General features: G+C 35.2%; 1 protein-coding gene across 1 annotated transcript in view; it reads right to left on the bottom strand.

Moving 5' to 3' along the window:
* The window catches only part of DNAH5 (dynein axonemal heavy chain 5), a 110,336-nt gene that overhangs the window by 31,824 nt on the left and 60,262 nt on the right, over window positions 1-18,250 (bottom strand). The window contains exons 47-56 of the mRNA XM_031589455.2: window positions 18,087-18,221; window positions 16,208-16,330; window positions 14,027-14,240; window positions 13,170-13,393; window positions 11,411-11,621; window positions 8,237-8,394; window positions 5,698-5,828; window positions 3,334-3,487; window positions 2,497-2,764; window positions 1,342-1,573 (exon numbers count right to left, since the gene is read on the bottom strand). Coding sequence (XP_031445315.2) covers window positions 1,342-1,573; window positions 2,497-2,764; window positions 3,334-3,487; window positions 5,698-5,828; window positions 8,237-8,394; window positions 11,411-11,621; window positions 13,170-13,393; window positions 14,027-14,240; window positions 16,208-16,330; window positions 18,087-18,221 — 1,850 coding nt within the window. The remainder of the gene's footprint in view (window positions 1-1,341; window positions 1,574-2,496; window positions 2,765-3,333; window positions 3,488-5,697; window positions 5,829-8,236; window positions 8,395-11,410; window positions 11,622-13,169; window positions 13,394-14,026; window positions 14,241-16,207; window positions 16,331-18,086; window positions 18,222-18,250) is intronic.

Raw genomic sequence — 18,250 nt, 5'->3', positions numbered from 1 at the left:
CTGAGCTCCAAACTGATACTCTCATAGGACTGACTCCCAGCAGAAAGTATTTTGTGATCACTAGAATCCTGAGAATTTTTCAGAAATCCTGAGATTTCTCAAATCACTATTTTTTGTTTGAAGAAGAAATTCAAAAGGTTCATAAAATCAAAACATCAAAATCAAGACCAAACAAGAGAGATTAACAGGAAAATAGCACTAAGTTAACACTTCTCTCATTAAAATGCCTTCATCAGTGCTTTTTTTTTTTATCAAAGTACTCATGTACAGGCTCTTCAAATAAATTTATTTGCAATCTAGGAAAATACACATTTGGAACAGCAGAGTCAGAAAGAATTACAAATGTAGCAACTTCAAAAGCTAAGCAGGATAGGAACAGGTTAAAAAAAAATACATAACAGATAAAGAATAACATATGCTAAAGCACTTCAGTCTATGCAATTAAGGTGAAGCGAAACAAATTGATGAGTATGGAATAATCTGGTGCATTTTAACTTCAGAATGTGTAAGGCTGAGTTAGATATCTCCCATTTTATAAGTCTTCACTGATACCATAAAGATTATTAACTCAATTTGATTTCAAAGACAAAGAGTGTTTCACAGTGAAATAAATTAGTCTGAGTATTTCTTAAAGACTTTTATAATTTTGTGTTGGTCTTTCACAGTCAAGAAGATAGGTTTTCTTAAGGGTGATGCCAACTGTTACGTTTACCGTTTCACATTCTGTTTGAGTATATCTCACATAATGTTAAATCTGCAAACAGATTGTAGTTTAATAAAGCGTTTGATAATAAAGCATAATTATCAAATATATAAATATTTGATATATAAATAATATAAATATTATATTTTATAAATATAAAACTATAAATATCAAAAACACTTAAAAATCCATAAGCAAAGGTTCATAATCACATAGTTAAACTATGTGATGACAAAACCAAAAATGCCAAGGTTCTTTTTACCTGTTCATATCAGAAAAATACAACTGTTCAGCAGGAAAACAGAAGTTGTTCTCAGGTAAACTGAATTTTATTGTGAATTTGTTATCAGATAACATGCAAATATTTTCCTTTATTCATTAAAAATACATGTTAATAATTTATACTATATCTTTCCACCACCATGTTCTTCAGTGCATCACTACCCTTGAGTCTTCAAGCTACGTGTCAAGAGCATCTCTAATATTTGTTCAAGTAACACCTTTATAGTATTTTAGGAAACTTCAAAGAAAACTTTTGCTATGCAACTAGACCAGGCAGGCATTGAAATAAGTACATCAGAATATATCTATCTGAGGGAGAAAACAACAAAAAGACAGCAGTAAACTGAGCAGTATACCTGTTCGCAAATATCTGCAGTTCTGCACGTTTTTCTTCATATGTAGTTTTATAACCCTGAATAAAAGACAGATAGGATTTGGGAGTCACATGTGTAGAACGTCTGTATCTTTGAAAGTAATCAGAACACTTCTCTGCCACTCCATCCTGGAATGAGCCCATACACTGCACAATTTCTCTCTTTGTCTCAGCGGTGCAGTCCATATCATATGAGGACAGAAAATGTTCAGATACTTAGAAAAAGAAGAAAAGCATAAATGTAAGTAAATCTTCAGGAAGTACTTTTAGTTTATAAACAAAGCAATCAATATGCACACTACATATCGTGACAAGCAGAACTGTTTCACCTAACTTAAATCTTCATTTGCTATAAGTAATTGATCTGTCCACCACTTATGTTTATTTAGCTCAATATGTGTCTAAACATTAAACAGCATTACACTTTTAACACTTCCCCATCCAGTATTTTGTCATTTAAACAATAGTATTGATTACACCAGGTAATAGCTCCAGAGAAGAGAATACCTCTGGAAGAAAAGTCTTCACTAAAGTTATTGGCAATATGAGATTCATCTTGTCATTGTCTTCTATAAATTTAATTTTGAACATAAAGAAGAATTACCAGTCAATTTATTGACAGCTGTGACATGGGAAATGCTTTTACATTGCATCAGTGGGTACAATGCCAAACTCACATAGCTTCTGAAACTCTAGTCTTCTTCAATTTGCACAAGCAGATTCTTAAATTATTCCATACATCTCTGTAAAAAATGTATAGCCAAGGATCTGGTACCCTTTAATCTCCAAAACGTGCATCTACTTCTCTGTGAACCTGTCCAACTGCTAGCTACCACGAATTGATTAACCACAGCCTCTCTCTGGGTCTCATCACAGGCATAGTCACCAAGTATCTTCAGTGGTATTTTGCTTTCTTTAATAATGCTTTTATTTTTAAGGAGAATTTTTCTTCTTCATATCCTTTCTTCTGTCAAAAGCATTTCAGCAGTTTAATACAGCAAAAAAGAAAACATTTATATCCAAATTTTGAACTAAGTAAGTTTATTCTGCCAGTGTGCTGGCATTCAAAGCATTTAGAAGAACTTAATGACCACGAATCTCAGAATTAAATAAGTGCAAAGAAAAAACCTACACCTACCAGCCACTAGAGCATCCTTAGGCCACCGGCTGAACCAATCTATAGTGCATCCAGAAATGAGGGCAGGGAACTTTAAGGCCCTGTTTCGGAACTTTTCACCTACTGGTGAAAAGCAAAGAACTACATGAAGGTTCTGACGGACTCGAGTCATGAAGTACTCATACAGAATCTCACTGGTTGGAGGTCTACGTGGATGTTCCTTCTTGAAGGTTGTTATGAGGTCACTCAGGATTTCATCTATTTCATCACGAGCAAATAAGTTTGACACCTTTGAGAAAAGAGATTTTTTTCATGTTGTAGAAGATGATCCAAAGGAAAATATATAAACGTGATTGATTTAATATATAGTCTTTTAGGAAGGAACACTCATTTCGGATATAGAAGTTCTTAGGACCCAACCCACTTTTTTACATGAGAACTTTTTTCTGAAGTGACTCTGCTAAAAACACTGAAATCTAACTTGCTGTAAAAGTAAAACCTGTTCTTCCACATGAAAAATAAAGTAAAAATAAAATTAAAATAAAATGTGAACAAAAAAAGCCATCCTACCCATCCTGAACACAATTTTTCCATATAAAAACTAACTGCAAATTAATGAGATTTTTAATCTCATCTAGTTTTGATAAGCATCAGTGATGTTCCCTAAGTTGTAATTTTTTTTTGTTGTTTTTTTTAATTGTTATCATGTTCTGGACAGTTTATCAACAGTTAGAAGGGTCTGACTAGACAATTTCTTTGTACGGTACAATGATGCGCATTCATTAAAATAGATTCTATTATTTTGCTTCAGAATTATAAAATTAAAAAAGCAATGAAGATCATAAGAATGTATCCTACCTCTCCTGATGATAGAACATTATTCAAGTATTCCAAGAAAGACTCATCTTTGACCTCATTGTCTGTAAAGAGAAAACATATGCCTTTTCCCTGCAATCCTGACGTTCTGTAAAGAAGTTTCAGATCTTCCATCAAGTTTGACGTGTTGTACGATCTACAGAAGAAGAGTCATATTAATGCTCACTCCCTTTAAAAAAGGTTTCTGGGTAAAACAAAAATAACTAGAAAAGTTAAACCAGAAATAATTTCTTGGAACACTGTGGATAGATACCACCTAAAAATAGATAGGGCACAGTGCAGGGTACTGTGTAAAAACAGAGTGTAAAGATAAAGGTATTCCTGGCCATCATAGAAAATAAAAATTCATAGAAAATCAATCAAATTTAGCTAGTATGAAAAATTTTCATGACTTAACACTTTAGGCCAGGCATGTCTAACCCGCAGACCATAGGCCACATGCAGCCCAGCTCAGCTTACAATGTGGCCCTCACCTTCTTCTGCTGCATCATCATGGTGGCGATTCTGCCCTGCCAAGCAACCCAGCCTGGACACAGGACACAAGGAAGGCACAGTGCAGTGCTAACAAATAATATGGCACTGGAAGGAAATCAAGTCAGTTTTCAAAGATTACAATTTTAAAAGACATTATATGCAGAAATATGCCACCAAATCCGATGCATATCAAGGAATGGTTCATAAAGACAAAATCGCAGAGCTGTTAAAAGTGCGTCATCTCAACAAAATATTTTATAGAAAGTTAAAACTCAAAAGGACTGTTATAAAAGCTAGTTAGTAATAGCAAATCTGATTGCAAAAAAAATCAAAATCATTTCCTGACAGTGACTTTGTTAAGCAATATGGCTCAACTTGACATTTTTATTAGAGGCATTGATAACAAATATGACACTGTAGAAATGGCTTCTATGGTACCAGTGAATGACACAACTAAATCTCCTGATCTGTAGGAAGCAGTAAAAAAAAATAACTTAAAGCAATTTTCGTTAACATTTGTCATCATATCTGGTATAGCTACCAATGGTGCCCCAGTGATGGTTGGTAAAAAAGAAAGACTTATGACACAATTACTACCAGTACCTCGCATTTCATGAAATATCACTGCAGCTGACATCAAGAAAATCTACATGCAAAAATTTTAAACATAAACAATGTCACCAAAACTGTGAATTATGTAAAGTCCAAGGGGTGAATCATCGCCAGTTCTAGGAGTTCCTTAGGAGTATGGATGCTGATTATGAGGAATATCATTTATTTTTTCAAAGAAAGGTAGCCAAGTAAAGGTAAAATGCTGAAATGTGTTTGTGAGTTACAAAGTGCAATTTAACCATTTATGGAATCAAAATGAAAATTTGTGCCAGAACGTGAAGATTAAAAATGCCTCCAAGATTTAGCAATTTTGACGGATACGATCACTTATTTAAATGAGTTAAACATGCGTCTTCAAGGTGAAAATCACCTTATCTATACTATGTTTCAGACAACAAGAGTGTCTGAAATGAAACTAGTTATGGCAAGCTCAAGTTACTGCAAAAAAAATTTCATGCTTTTTGATATTTTGGCTACACATAGTTGTATGAACAATGAAAAACATGCAGGTATGCTTTGATACAGGAATTTTAGAATAGATTTCAAGATTTACAAAAAAAATGTCTTTTTTTTTTCAATATTTGTGACTCCGTTGTCAGTCAAAATATATACATAACTTGCAAATTCTCACATGAAATATATAGAGTTGCAATCAGACATTCAACTGAAAGAAAAAATTCAGTCATGTCTCTTTACCAGACTTTCATAAGCCCTATCGCACCAGAGAAAAATATCCCTCACTTCATATTCATGACTTATTCATGTCATCACTTTTTGGCAGTACTCACATTTGTGAACAATTATTGTCAAGGACAAAACACAGGAAGAGTAATATTTCATTAAAAATCTCTGAAAAACACCTTGAGAACTAACTAAAAGTGGCAATCACTGCCATCAAACCAGTGCAATGCATTAGTCTTACAAAAACAAGGTCAAACATCAAACAAGCATAGTTTTATGCTTTTTGTTGCTGGTTTTTTTTTTTTTTTTATGTTCTAATAAAAATACATTAAAAAATAAACTCTGTTGCTTATATACATTAAATTTATTATATATATTTTACACGTGGCCCAAGGCAATTCCTGTTTGCTCAGTGTAGCCCAGGCAAGCCAAAAGGTTGGACAACCATGCTCTAGGCAATAGCACTCGCCCTATGTTGTGTTTATTCTTTCTCCCACTGCAGAGACTGGGAGCATGTTTTCTTTATAGGAGAACTTTAGTGAGTAAGTACTAGTCGCTTACATTTTAGTTTACACTTACCGAGTTAACATGATCTGAAATGTATCGTAGCCGGCTATGAATGATGCTAGTCTTGTCAAGCTCTGCTTTCCAGAGCCACCAACTCCAACTAAAAGAGCATTTCCACGAGGAGTACGAATCACTCGAGAAATCTGTATAAGATTACAGTCATTTAGTGCTGAAATGTGTAACAGTAACACATCCCAAAATCCAGTGCTACTGCAATAATAAAAGTATATTAGAAATGCAGAACAAACCAAAATTTTAAGTTTGCATTCAAGAAGTCTATACTACTATTAATATACCTATGAGCATTTTCACTTTGAAATATTTTCTGTAAACCTTCCAGTAGCAGCCACTTTATTCCATCACTGCAAACTTTCCGTTATCAACAGAACGGCACTTCATACTACCAAAAAGCACACACAAACCTCAGCAGTGATGGGCTACAATAGTGCGAAGGATTATTAAAATTGGAAACTAAATTATAGTTTCCCTCATACTATACTCCTGGACTACTTCAAGTAAGACTCTAACCTTCTTTGTTGTATCCAGACAGATAAGTTGTACCAGGACTAGTAAACTCAGGAAGAAATACACACTTCGCAGTAAGTAAAGATATGGCCTTTATAATCAAGCTTCTTATCAGCATAAATATTTGTTAACCGTGGAAAGTTCCACAAATAGATCCCCCTTTTCTTTTCCACTTTGTTATTTCTTTTTTAAAGTAAAAGTTAGTAGATACATACTACTCCACATTTCCCTTTGGTTCATTACAGTGCACTGTAAACAAACAGATCCTTTGCAATTCAGAGCAAGTGTATTTTCAGCACAGTGAACTGCACACAGAACCTGTTCCACTGTCCACAGTCGAAAACCACAAAAAAAATCTGGAGATAGTTAGAAGATACCATCCTATTCTGAGAAAATATGCCGTTAGCACAGGAGAGGATCTTGCTTCACATCCCATCAATTGCAATGGGTCCATACTTGCAACACAGAGCAGTCTGCACTCATTTCTGGAGCAGCACAGAGCCCCTGACCCAACCAGCTGGTTAGCAGCCAGTTTCCTCTGCACAAACAATGATGAACAATATTGGTTCCTGTTCCCTTTATTTTCTTTGATGACTCTCTGACACCCCTACAATCCCATCACACCAATAAGCAGTTTGAAATACCTTCTTGCATTTCCTGTAACTCACTTTTTCTCACATTAAAAATAGTCACATAAACTTCCCACAGTTTTCAATTATATATGTCATTCATTTAGCACAACATACTTATTTTTTTCATAGGTTAATGTTTACAAGAAAAGATAAAATCAAATATGAAGGCTTTTAAGCATAAATAGAATTTAACTCAAGAAAGAGAAATAGATTTGAATACTACCCCCTTGGAATACTACTTCAATTACGTCTTCTAATTCTTTTTCTGGCAGAGGCACACAAACAGTAAATTCAGAAGCTTTGTTCTCTGGTTATGATATTATTCAACCTTAACTCATTTAAGTGATGCCACATCAGCTCAAATTAGGCACTACCTTAACTATATTCACCCATCTTTCTCTTAGAGGCTGCCTCAACTCTCGCTCAGGTGTAGAGCTCAGAGCTGAAGGGCTGTAAATGCTGCTTTCAAGAGTATGGGATCAGAAAAGCACTATCTAATCATTATGTCCAAAAGAACATTAAAGATAACATTGCCAGTAGTTATCACCTAGCTAAAGCAGAGAAGATATTCTTTAAGACAGGAACGATAGGTTAAAAACAACAAAAGACAGGAATAAAGCAGAAACTTAATAGTAAGTATGATGACAGTTTAACAATCTACCTAAAGAATTTGTGAGCAGAACATCATCTACTTTGCAAGCAAGATCTTAAAACAAAGAGTCCAATCTTATGAACTGCCAAGAATCCAAAATAATATTCAGTTCTTAAATTTTTATAGGAAATACCGAAAACCTCACTGCGTCACTGAGAAATGGTAGTTTTTCTCAGTTAAAAAAAGAAAAAAAAAAAGAAAAAGAAAAGAAAAACCTGCTTTTCTTTTGTAAGAAGCTTATATGTGAACAATCCTCTAGAGCTGAACTGTGCTAAAAATTATGGTCAAGTTCAGTCTCTACTCAAAGGAATTTTAAAAGTGAGCATATCAGGGATCTACAAAGGAAGTCTGGAATACATTTATTCCTACTATGCTGTGCATACTCCCTCATCAGCAGCCAATTGTGTCCTAATTTGATTTTTATTTCACTCATTCCAAAGAGAGGAAAGGCTCTCAGAAGAATTAATAAGAAGAAACATTGAGAAATAGTTAGAATACTTTGGAACGTGACCTCACTAGACATAAAAGACAGAATTGTTCCATCTGAGGAAGAGCTGAGATTTTAATACTTGGTCAGAAGGTGAAAGACAAAATAGCAAAAAATGACCTGCTTCAATAATAGAAATAATTTACCTTGATTTGTGCATACCTTCATTCATTCTGAAACACAATTGAATTCACATGCACTGAGAACAAGTGAAAAACAGCAACTGCAATAATAAATAGCAAAGCAAGATTGTACCTTCACTAAGTGAACCATAGCATCCTCAAAGAAAACCATGTCCATCCCAGTGCCACGGACATTCTCATTGTATGTTTGTAAAAACACATTTAAACGATTCCGTAGCTGATGAAAGCAGTAAACTGGCTCATAAATTTTGGGAATCCTTAAATCAACTTCTGATTTTTCTCCTAGAACAAAAAGCATGTAATGAAACCTCAGCAGTTCAAATGACTGAGGGAGTTACAATGTAGGTATAATGCGTAAGGGAAGTTAACTGAAAGACTCTGAGCATTCAAAACTAGTTTTATTATACATAATATTTCTTATTAGATATACATACGACAGTGCTGCCTATACTTTCCTATACAGATCAACAGTCCTTCTTTCTCTGCCTCCGAAACCTGAATAGTGAAAATCTGAAAATAACATGGATGCTAGAAGAAATAGTAGCATTGGAGAATAAAGGTAAATAAATATTGTAGCTAAAAATTGCAAATAATGTGGGTTTTTTTTGTAAAAGAAATATATTCTAAGCCGATAAAAACATTTAAGTGGTTAAAAAAAAATTTACTAGTAAAATGAATCATTTAAGCACGTAAAGAAATGTATATTCACTGTGAAAAGGCATATACTTGCTTCAGCAAGGGATCTAAAAAACCACATAGTGCTTTCGACACTTCCCAGTCCAAAGAAAAGGAAGAAATTGTGCTATCTCACATTTCCATTCATAGGCCTCAATTATGCCTATAGGAGACCTGCCTTTCACTAGTCAAAATTGTTACAGCAAATAGGATCACAGAATGGCTGAGGTTGGAAGTGACTCCTGGAGGCTATCTGGTCAAAAACGTACCACAGTTAGGGCCACTTCAAACCCAGGAGGATGTCTAGATAGCTTTTCAGCATCTGAATATTTGAATAATCCAGATGTAAATAAGTTTCTTAGAAGTTGAATGAGACATTTATACAACTTACTCGGCTATTGATAAGGAACTAATAGGGAATACAGCAAGGAGTTAAACAGTAATGATGTTTTTACATTTTTGAACCATTTAAGAGAATGATGCCAGTTTAATCCTGCTCCTGCAGTTTTATTATTAATGACAAAAGACAGCATGATCAAGTACCAGACCTAAGAAAGGGCAGACATTTAAATTATTTACAGAGGCAGCAACGGAAAGATATTGTTTTAAACTCTTCTCTAGCTCCAAGATTCAGAATTATAACTTCTAAATTGCAATATTAAAACTTACTGATAAAAAACACATTTGAACGGCTTGAGGGTTGATAGAACTCTAGCACTTCTAACGACTTTTGTGAAGCTAAGGTGTAAGGGTTGATATTTGGATTACTTCACCTCAGGTCTCTCAGGGATGAATATGTTGCAGTAGTACGAACCAAATAAATACAGGGCACGTATGTCAACTTATCGCCAGCCTGAGCACATTATTCAAAGTTGATGTTAGATGAACATTCTATTTAAGAGCTCAGAAACCCGGCTCTTGCTGTTATATTTCATAATAATGAGCAATACTAAATTCCATTACAGGGACAATTAAAACAAAATAACTGTTTTTATGCTTATCTTGTAGAGTCAAAACATGAAGACGTTCTCAAGAATGCCAAACATATTGAAGATAAAACACCCTTTCTAAACAGAGGCCTTCTACTTTGTATTTTCATGAAATTTCATTCCAGATGGAGTATTATTTGGGCATATATAGTTAAATAGTAAAAGCTAGTCTGAGGAATACATGCTTCTTTTCACATTCATTTTTCAGATTAATGTAATACTTTCTAGTTTAAATTTCCACATTAAAAGTCACTCTTCAGTCTCTCAGTACGTATTCTGACTTACATTTCAGTCTTCTCTGCATTCTCAGTTTCCACGTAATTTAAAGACGTATTTAGCTACCTTCTCACACCAGATTGATTTCTACTAGTTTTGGGCCCCTCATTTCAAGAAAGACATTGAGGCCCTGGAGCGTGTTCAAAGAAGGGCAACAAAGCTGGTGAGGGGTCTGGAGCACAGACCTTATGAGGAGCGGCTGAAGGAGCTGGGATTGTTCAGTCTGGAGAAGAGGAGGCTCAAAGGAGACCTTATTGCTCTCTGTAACTACCTGAAGGGACGTTGTAGCGAGCTGGGGGTCGGCCTCTTCTCTCGTGTAACTGGTGATAGAACTAGAGGGAATGGCTTCAAGCTGCGCCAGGGGAGATTCAGGCTGGACATTAGGAAATACTACTTTTCTGAAAGAGTGGTCAGGCACTGGAATGGACAGGGAGGTGGTGGAGTCACCGACCCTGGAGGTGTTCAAGAAATGTTCGGATTTTGTGCTGAAGGATACAATTTAGTGAGAACTATTGGTGATAGGTGGATGATTGGACTGGATGATCTTGTAGATCTTTTCCAACCTTGGTAATTCTGTGATACTTACATTTGTCTCCTTTTATTGAAGTATTTCCTATCCTTTACTCTCCTTTTGTCACTCCTTTCAACTTCAATTATCCAAGAAGAGATTTAAGCGTCATTTAACCAGTTATGCCAACCTTTTGCTGCTTCCACTACCCATCAGTACAATGACACAAACAGATAATTGAATCATATAACAGTTTAATAATGACTTTCACCAAATCCCCCCCCAAATCTGTTTTCTGTTCTTTTTTATCTACTGAGAAGTATTCCTGGGTTATTTAGCTAGCTGGATCTGCTGCAAAATTTTTATTTAAAATAAACAAGAACACTGTTATAAGCCAGACACATAATCCAAGAGCTTTTACTAGTATTACAGAGATTTTGAAATAATACTAATTCATTACAAAATAATATATTGTGTACCTTTTAAAAAGTACTGGGTAAGTTCAGAGCTACTATTCATACACCAGATCTCTGTGTTAGCTACAGTGCTATGTTTTATCTAGTACTGCAACACAACTCAAATCATGCAACACGTCTTTCACCATTTTAGAATAAACAATTCATATTTATTATTTGCCAGTTTTACTCACCTTGCGGAAATGGACACAAGGCCCTTCTATACAGATTATCTGGATATAAATATGGACTTAAAATCCCATAAGCATGTTCCAACAAACGGTAATATCCAGTAATAAATGTAATATCTATCTCCAAAGTCACTGACAAGACAGCCACACTCAAAGTATAACTTTACATTTTTAAACAACTTTTACAACTACCAGAGCCTGCCTTACCAGTTCTTTGAGGTACATCCCTTAGAAAGTCAACAAAGAACGCATCAATTTCAGGATTCAGCAAAGTTGTCTTTCCTTCAAATTCCTCCTCAATGAGTTTTGCCACAGCTGCGTCAAACCACTTCACATCTTCCAAGGTTGTGAAACGATCAGCAATAACACTCTTACATTCATGCTTCCACAATTTTATCAGTACCTTTTTCGAAAACAAACAAACAAACAAAAAAAATCTCCATGATTTCAATCAGGTGAGGCTTGCCAATAAAACTATGTCAATGAAAAAATGTGTTTTTTACATATTTTTAAATCATAATAAAATAGGAAAAAAAAACAGTGGAACGTTTGGTTTTAATCAGCAGAGAGATCTTAGTCATCTCATTCAACCCATTAACATTTTAATTTTATAGTCAGTTAACTGTACAAAAAGCCTTTATCTAGTATTCCAAACCAGAGCATATATAACTATTTAAGATTTTATTTCTGTAGCCCTAAGACATGTTCTATACAAAGGAACAAGGTTTTATACATCAATAAACCATTTCTGATTACTGTCTAAGTGGAAGTTGCGTGAAAATAATAGCATCATAGCATGAATAAGTTCACACCAAACTCAGAAACAGAGATGTCACTCCCAGTAACAAATCCAAACCAGAGAAAAGAAATAGTGTAGGTTATGTTATTATTTCACCAAATTCACTGTACTTTTCAAATCCTTCTATTTGGCCAGAGAATGGAGAAGAAAACTTAACAGGTTATTAATTCTAGAAGCACTGGTTTTAATCCTACACAACTACTACGCAGTAGTAGAAAAGACTCCAAGTACTTCTTGAAGAACTCATTTGAGCCGACAGTGCTTTGTATACCTGATGCATACTATGTCAAGTCACAGAAATGATACGTAAATTCATATAATCAGATTTTGAACAATACTTACATGTAAAATCACCTTAGGGCTATTTATTTTTGATTTTGGAAATTAAAATCAATTCTAACAATCAAATTGAAGATGTAGTAGGAAGCAGGAGCTTGCTTATTCAACAACTAGGAAATTGCACTAAATATTAAGTGCCTAAATAGCCCTGATATAAAACATTTTTTCTGTGATTACCATAACCATTGCTTTTCCAGAATTTCATGTTTCATTGCTCAAAAAACTAAATTACTTTTCCTAAAAATACTTGAAGGAGAAATGATGCATAAAGTATTTAATTTTTTCTAGAGGAAAGGTGAGTTATTAAAAAAAAAGAAAAAAAAGAATCATCATGATTTCTTATTTCCTCTTGTTTTTAAGTTGAAAGCCAGAAGTTAGTTGTTAGATAAGCTTTAGTCAGTGATTGCCAGCCTTAGGACACTAGTGGGGGAGAAGAGAAATAAATATGCATTTTTTTAATAAAGATATATGCCTTTTCAATGAATTAAAATAAAAGTGAGTTGTTTGTCATAATTTTCTTTGTTCCCTGATTTTAAATAAGCATTAGTCATTTTAAATAAGCATTAGTCAGCAACAATACAAGCAGACAGAAACTAACCCTCTTCTGTCAAAAAAGTGTAACTTATAGTCAGGAAATGAAGTTCTCATTTCAGGTGGCACTGTAAAAGCTGGACAAAAAATATTCCCTCCAAAAAGCTGAAAAAAGTTTTTCAATCAAAAATGATTTTTTCTAATGTAATTTTAATGCCATCTAATTATACACTACCTAATTATGCACTAACTATGACAAAACCACTGATGTGCTGCACTTACCTTTGGTTCATTGATCACTTCTGATGTAGTGTTCAGCATTCCCTGCCAAATTCTTGAGAGATCTCGAAGGTTGAAGACATAATGGAACTTGGCGGGTGTGGGCAGCATTTTCAGCTTGGTAACCTGCCACAGCCTGCGGGTCAGCGGCACTAGCTTTGATACTGTTTCTTTTACAACTTCTGAAAATCCTCGCTCACTACAATAGTGCCCTTCTCCAATTACACCTATGGAAAAGAAAATTGCCAAATGACAAGTTTTCCAAAATTTATTACCGCAAGGGCTGTGATCTTTTCAAGCGGATCTGTTCCTTTTTTCTTCCTTTTTTTCTTTTTCTTTCTTTCTTTTTTTTTTTTTTTTTTTTTTTTTAATCCCTCACATCTATTTTAACTTACTGAATAGGCTTCCAGACTTCCTTTCTCTAATCTTGATTCACTTGGTGTTACAGCATCTTGAGCCACAAACACACCAGATATTTAGCTCTTAAAAAGCGTTTGTATAGTGAATCACTTCACTGAGACCACTGTGATCCTGTCTTTTTGTGAAAGCCTGGTCATTAGCACCTTGTTCTTAGCACCAATAGCACCTTTGCAATTCTCCAGCATTGTCACCAAAACAAGGAGCAGCCTTCATGCCATTTCTTCTTAATTCTGGCGTACAGATAGATTCTGAGGTGTAACAATTTACAAATAATGAAGCTGCACGTGCAGAGAGATTACCGAAGGAAAAATGTGCTGGTAAGCAAATTAGAGAGGGATTAAGCTTTAGTGTTAATAATAATGTTTATACATAGAGGAGTAAAGAAAAAAACAACTAATATTTTCAGAAATCAGATGAATACAAAGCTAATTTTTCTTTACCAAAAATTTTGTCAATAGAAGAATTAGAAGGCAGAGTACAGTTGAACACAGAAAACTGTCTCTTGAGTCTCTGTGGAATATCATTGCGACCTCCCCCAGGATGGATCATGGCAGCCAAAAACTGAATGTCCACAATGTTGGTAAATTCTCCAGGCTTTTCCAGATTATACAGTCCATTCTGTTCCATGAGCTGCCTAACTATCTCATTAGTGACCTGTAAAATAAGCAGGTAGTATCTAACAGAACACAAGAAAATGGAATAGAAAACATACTTCTGTGCTTGAATGTCCCAATATAGAATATAAACATTATTTTCTCTCTAAAGCTCCAACTTTTGTATTTGTTTGTTTCTGTAGAAAAATGTACTGCTAGGAATAAGCATATTTAGACTGTACTTTTCACTAATAATATCTATGAAGAATAAGCCTGGTGAAAGAAAAGAATTCCTGACTTAAAATTAATCCCTCATATCTCAGTTCAGTCTCACTGGAATACTGCATGATTTCCAACACAACAGTATTGGAAACAGTTCCAATACTTCTCCCTTTTAACATAAAATTTCCAGTTTCCACAAGCTCAACCTCATGTATCTTTATATGTTGCATCTGATACCAAGTATTTTGACAAAACTTCCATGTGCAACAACAGCAAATATGGTTTTTCAAGCTGCAAATGTTGGATTACTTCCATAAAAAGCAATGCAAGATTCCTTTCTTCAGACACAGATGAAGCCCCCTGCTTCATCCTATAGAAAGTTTATTACAGGAGTGTATTTCTCTAGAAATTCTAACATTTAGTTTCCAATGCAGAATACTTCAGAAGTACTTTATCAATACAGATAATGATTACTTCAGTTTTTTTCAAAAGCAGACAGTTCTTATCTGTCACAATATTTTAATTATCACCTACACAGTCATGATTTGTATGCCAAGATGTTTTGTTTTGTTTTGTCTAACTGTACTGTAGGTTTTCAATTTTGTGAGCAATAAATGAGTATCATTAAAAAGTTTTAAAATTATACAGCCATGTTTCAAGAGGTACCCAACTGTCTAATTGAGCCTCCCCAGGGCTCAGTTCTAGGGCCAGTTTTTATCAGTGATCTGGATGCAGCATTAGAGTGCATCCTCAACAAATTTGCTGACAATATCAAACTGGGAGGTGCTATTAACTCTCCATAGTAAACAGAGGCCTTGCAGAGGGACCTAGACAGGTTGAAACACTGGGTGATTAGCAACAGCATGAGCTACAATAATGGAAAATGACAAGTTTTTCTGGGACAGAGTAATACCAGATTCATGCACAGATGGGAGATGAGTGGCTGGAAAGCAGCTCAGCAGGAAGAGATCAGAAGATCACTGCAGCTCAGCACGAGCCAGCAGTGTGCCCTGGCAGCCAAGAGGCAAGCTGCATTCCGGTGTGCATTAACCAGAGCAAAACCAGCCAGCCAGAAGAGATGATTCTCCCACTGTATTTACTGTTGGTGTGGCCTTGACAATGCTATTGAATATTGTGTGTAGTTGTGGCCACCACAATATAAAAAGGATGTTAAGATTCTTTCAAGTGCCCAGAGGAAGACACCAGAGCTGGTAATGAGGCTGAAGGCATCATCTATGAGGAGACGCTGAGGACATTACGCTGTCCAGTCTGGAGGAGAGGAGGCTCAGAGGTGACCTCACTGCTCCCTGCAGCTCCCTGAGGAGGGGAAGCAGAGGGAGGTACCAGGCTCTGCTCCTGGTCAATGATGGCAGAAAGGGAAGGGCACAAGGCTGCTAGAGAGGAGGTTCAGACTGTGCACCAGAAACAATTTTTTATCAAGGAGTGGTCAAATGCTGAAACAGGCTTCCTAGAGAGGTGTCTGTCAGTGCTCAAGAGGTATTTGGATAATGCTCTCAGTAATATGCTTTAACTTTCAGGGAGCCCTGATGATATCAAGTGATCTTTGAAGGCCCCTTTCAACTGAACTGTTCCATTCTATTTTAACTGCTTATTTATCAGTATATTTATTCTAACTTAGGTTATGAAAACATAGAGCTGCATGTGTTCTTTGAAAATACCCTTTAAAAATCAAGTGTACGTACCTAGTTTACTCCCTATTGGCTGATTAAAAAAGCATTTTACACTGAAACAAAGAAAGGAAGAAAATAGCCTTTCCCACCTTCTTTTCTCTTTTACAAAACTGACCTGATCTCCCCATTCATTTATTATGGGCATATTCACATCATCAATGAAGACTGTCATCTTTTTGCCTGCAGGTGGACCATATGTTGTGCCCATGCGCTTGTCCACATAACTTTCTATTGTGCGCTGTTAAAAAACAATTATCAGAAAAATTACAAAGCCACACTTTTTCATGAGTCACTCATTTAACCACATTACAGGTAATTATATAGTAAGTTTTTTGTTACAGAGTTTTACAAAGGAAAATTTAGACAACACTAAGTGCTATTGGTAATAGTAGTAATTCAACTGGAACATCTGAAATATCATGTTATCCCATTAGGTTGGTATAAAATATTCCAAATATTAAGTTTAGAAAACCATGCCACAGTTTCGTAATTTTGAAACCATCCCAAATTATTTTCCAGTTTCAAACTTGTCAGTTTGCTGAGCCTCTTGGTTTTAGAATGGTATTTTAACAGATAATTAACATGCATGCTTGAGACTAATGCAAAGAAATGAGAATTCATGAGGCTTACTTTTGTATATACAAACAGTGAAATGCACTGAGAGATATTTCCATTTCAGTGATGCTAATGAGAATCATAAAGTGTATGCAATATCTTCATCTACATTTGTATTCTACTGAACTATTTTATAGTCCATGCAGTTGAGGAGGACCTTAAATAATCATTGCATCCACACTTGAGGTTTAAGAGAGGAGTATTCATCTTGAGATGGAGGGGAAAGCAAAGGAGGAGAAGTGGAGAGGAAAAGCGTAGAAGATTGGCAGTCATGCTCATCTGTTTGAGATGTCATGCCAAAGCTTCCAATTCTGAAATTCTGTTTTGTTAATACAAGTTGGGCAGTATGAACTCCACTAAAGCTTTTAGCACTACTTTTTGACTTATTCAACTGAATAATGCTAAATATAAAACTTCTAATGAATTTTAAGAATCTTTTATTGTGATACATATTCATTTTATTTATCCTCTGTCAGTTCAACCACCTGCTAGCTAGCATCTGTAATACTGAGTATAACAAATTAAATCTGTTAATATTTCAAGATTAAACTAATAATCTGTCAGATCTGACAGAAGCAATTCTTGATGACTTTTCCAGTAGACATCAATATACTACATAAAATCATGAGGTGATAATTATACTCATACATGTAAACTGAATAGACTTAATAATTTTTTTTTTTTTTTAGAAGCATGCTTGCCACCGCTATTTCTTTCTGCTTCTCACCATGAAGCCAGTTTACAGATGACACCTCAGGCTCAGGGACAGCACTTCTGCTTACAGCACAGACAGTGCTTAGTCTAGGCAAACAGAACCATTTTATAAACATTCACTAGATATATGCGGATAGTAGGTTAAGGAATCTTGAAATAAATCTAAGTAGCTCAGCAGAAATTTGGACAGGCAGTACAATTCAGGATTTAAGTATTCAAGGTTCTGTTTAGAGCAGCTGTGCTGCATGTGTTACTTTTTAATGAGTAATGTAATTTACTTCAAATTGCAGACAGCACAGACTTTATGACAGATTGTTGCGGGTAGCACTTACTTTACACATGGATTTTAGTGAAATCTAAGGAAAGTCGCTGACAGCTCTCCCCAATTAGTGGGAACCAATACATCTGACATAAAATCATTAAGTACGGTGAAGCAAATAACATGTATGTAATAGTCTAAGAATAGCTCAATAACTAGTGAGACACGGTTTACAGAAGTCTTTCAAATCAAGTGCCTTGTCCATTCGAGTAGGTGATTTTTTGTTTCTGTGCTCATTTGCAGCTAAATAGACCACTTTCAGAAGTACCTTGCCAACAAATTCTCAATACATCCATTAATCTCTGAATCCAGTAACGTATTATTGGAAAGTGAATGACTACTATACCTGGAAAATTAATGGGGTAGTTGCAGAAGAAAAATTCAAACTCTTAGTCATGTGGCTTTCAGGGTTACATTTCGACATAAAACATTTGATGATAACAGTCTTTGCAGTTCCTTGCTCACCAATTAGTAGAACAGCCTAGACAAAGACACACGGAAGTAATATAA

The sequence above is a fragment of the Phasianus colchicus genome, chromosome 3, assembly GCF_987193195.1.
Source record: "Phasianus colchicus chromosome 3, bPhaCol1.hap1.1, whole genome shotgun sequence".
Classification (NCBI taxonomy): Eukaryota; Metazoa; Chordata; class Aves; order Galliformes; family Phasianidae; genus Phasianus; species Phasianus colchicus.
Note: the sequence above shows the minus strand (reverse complement) of the source record. Positions and strands in the feature narration are given on the sequence as shown.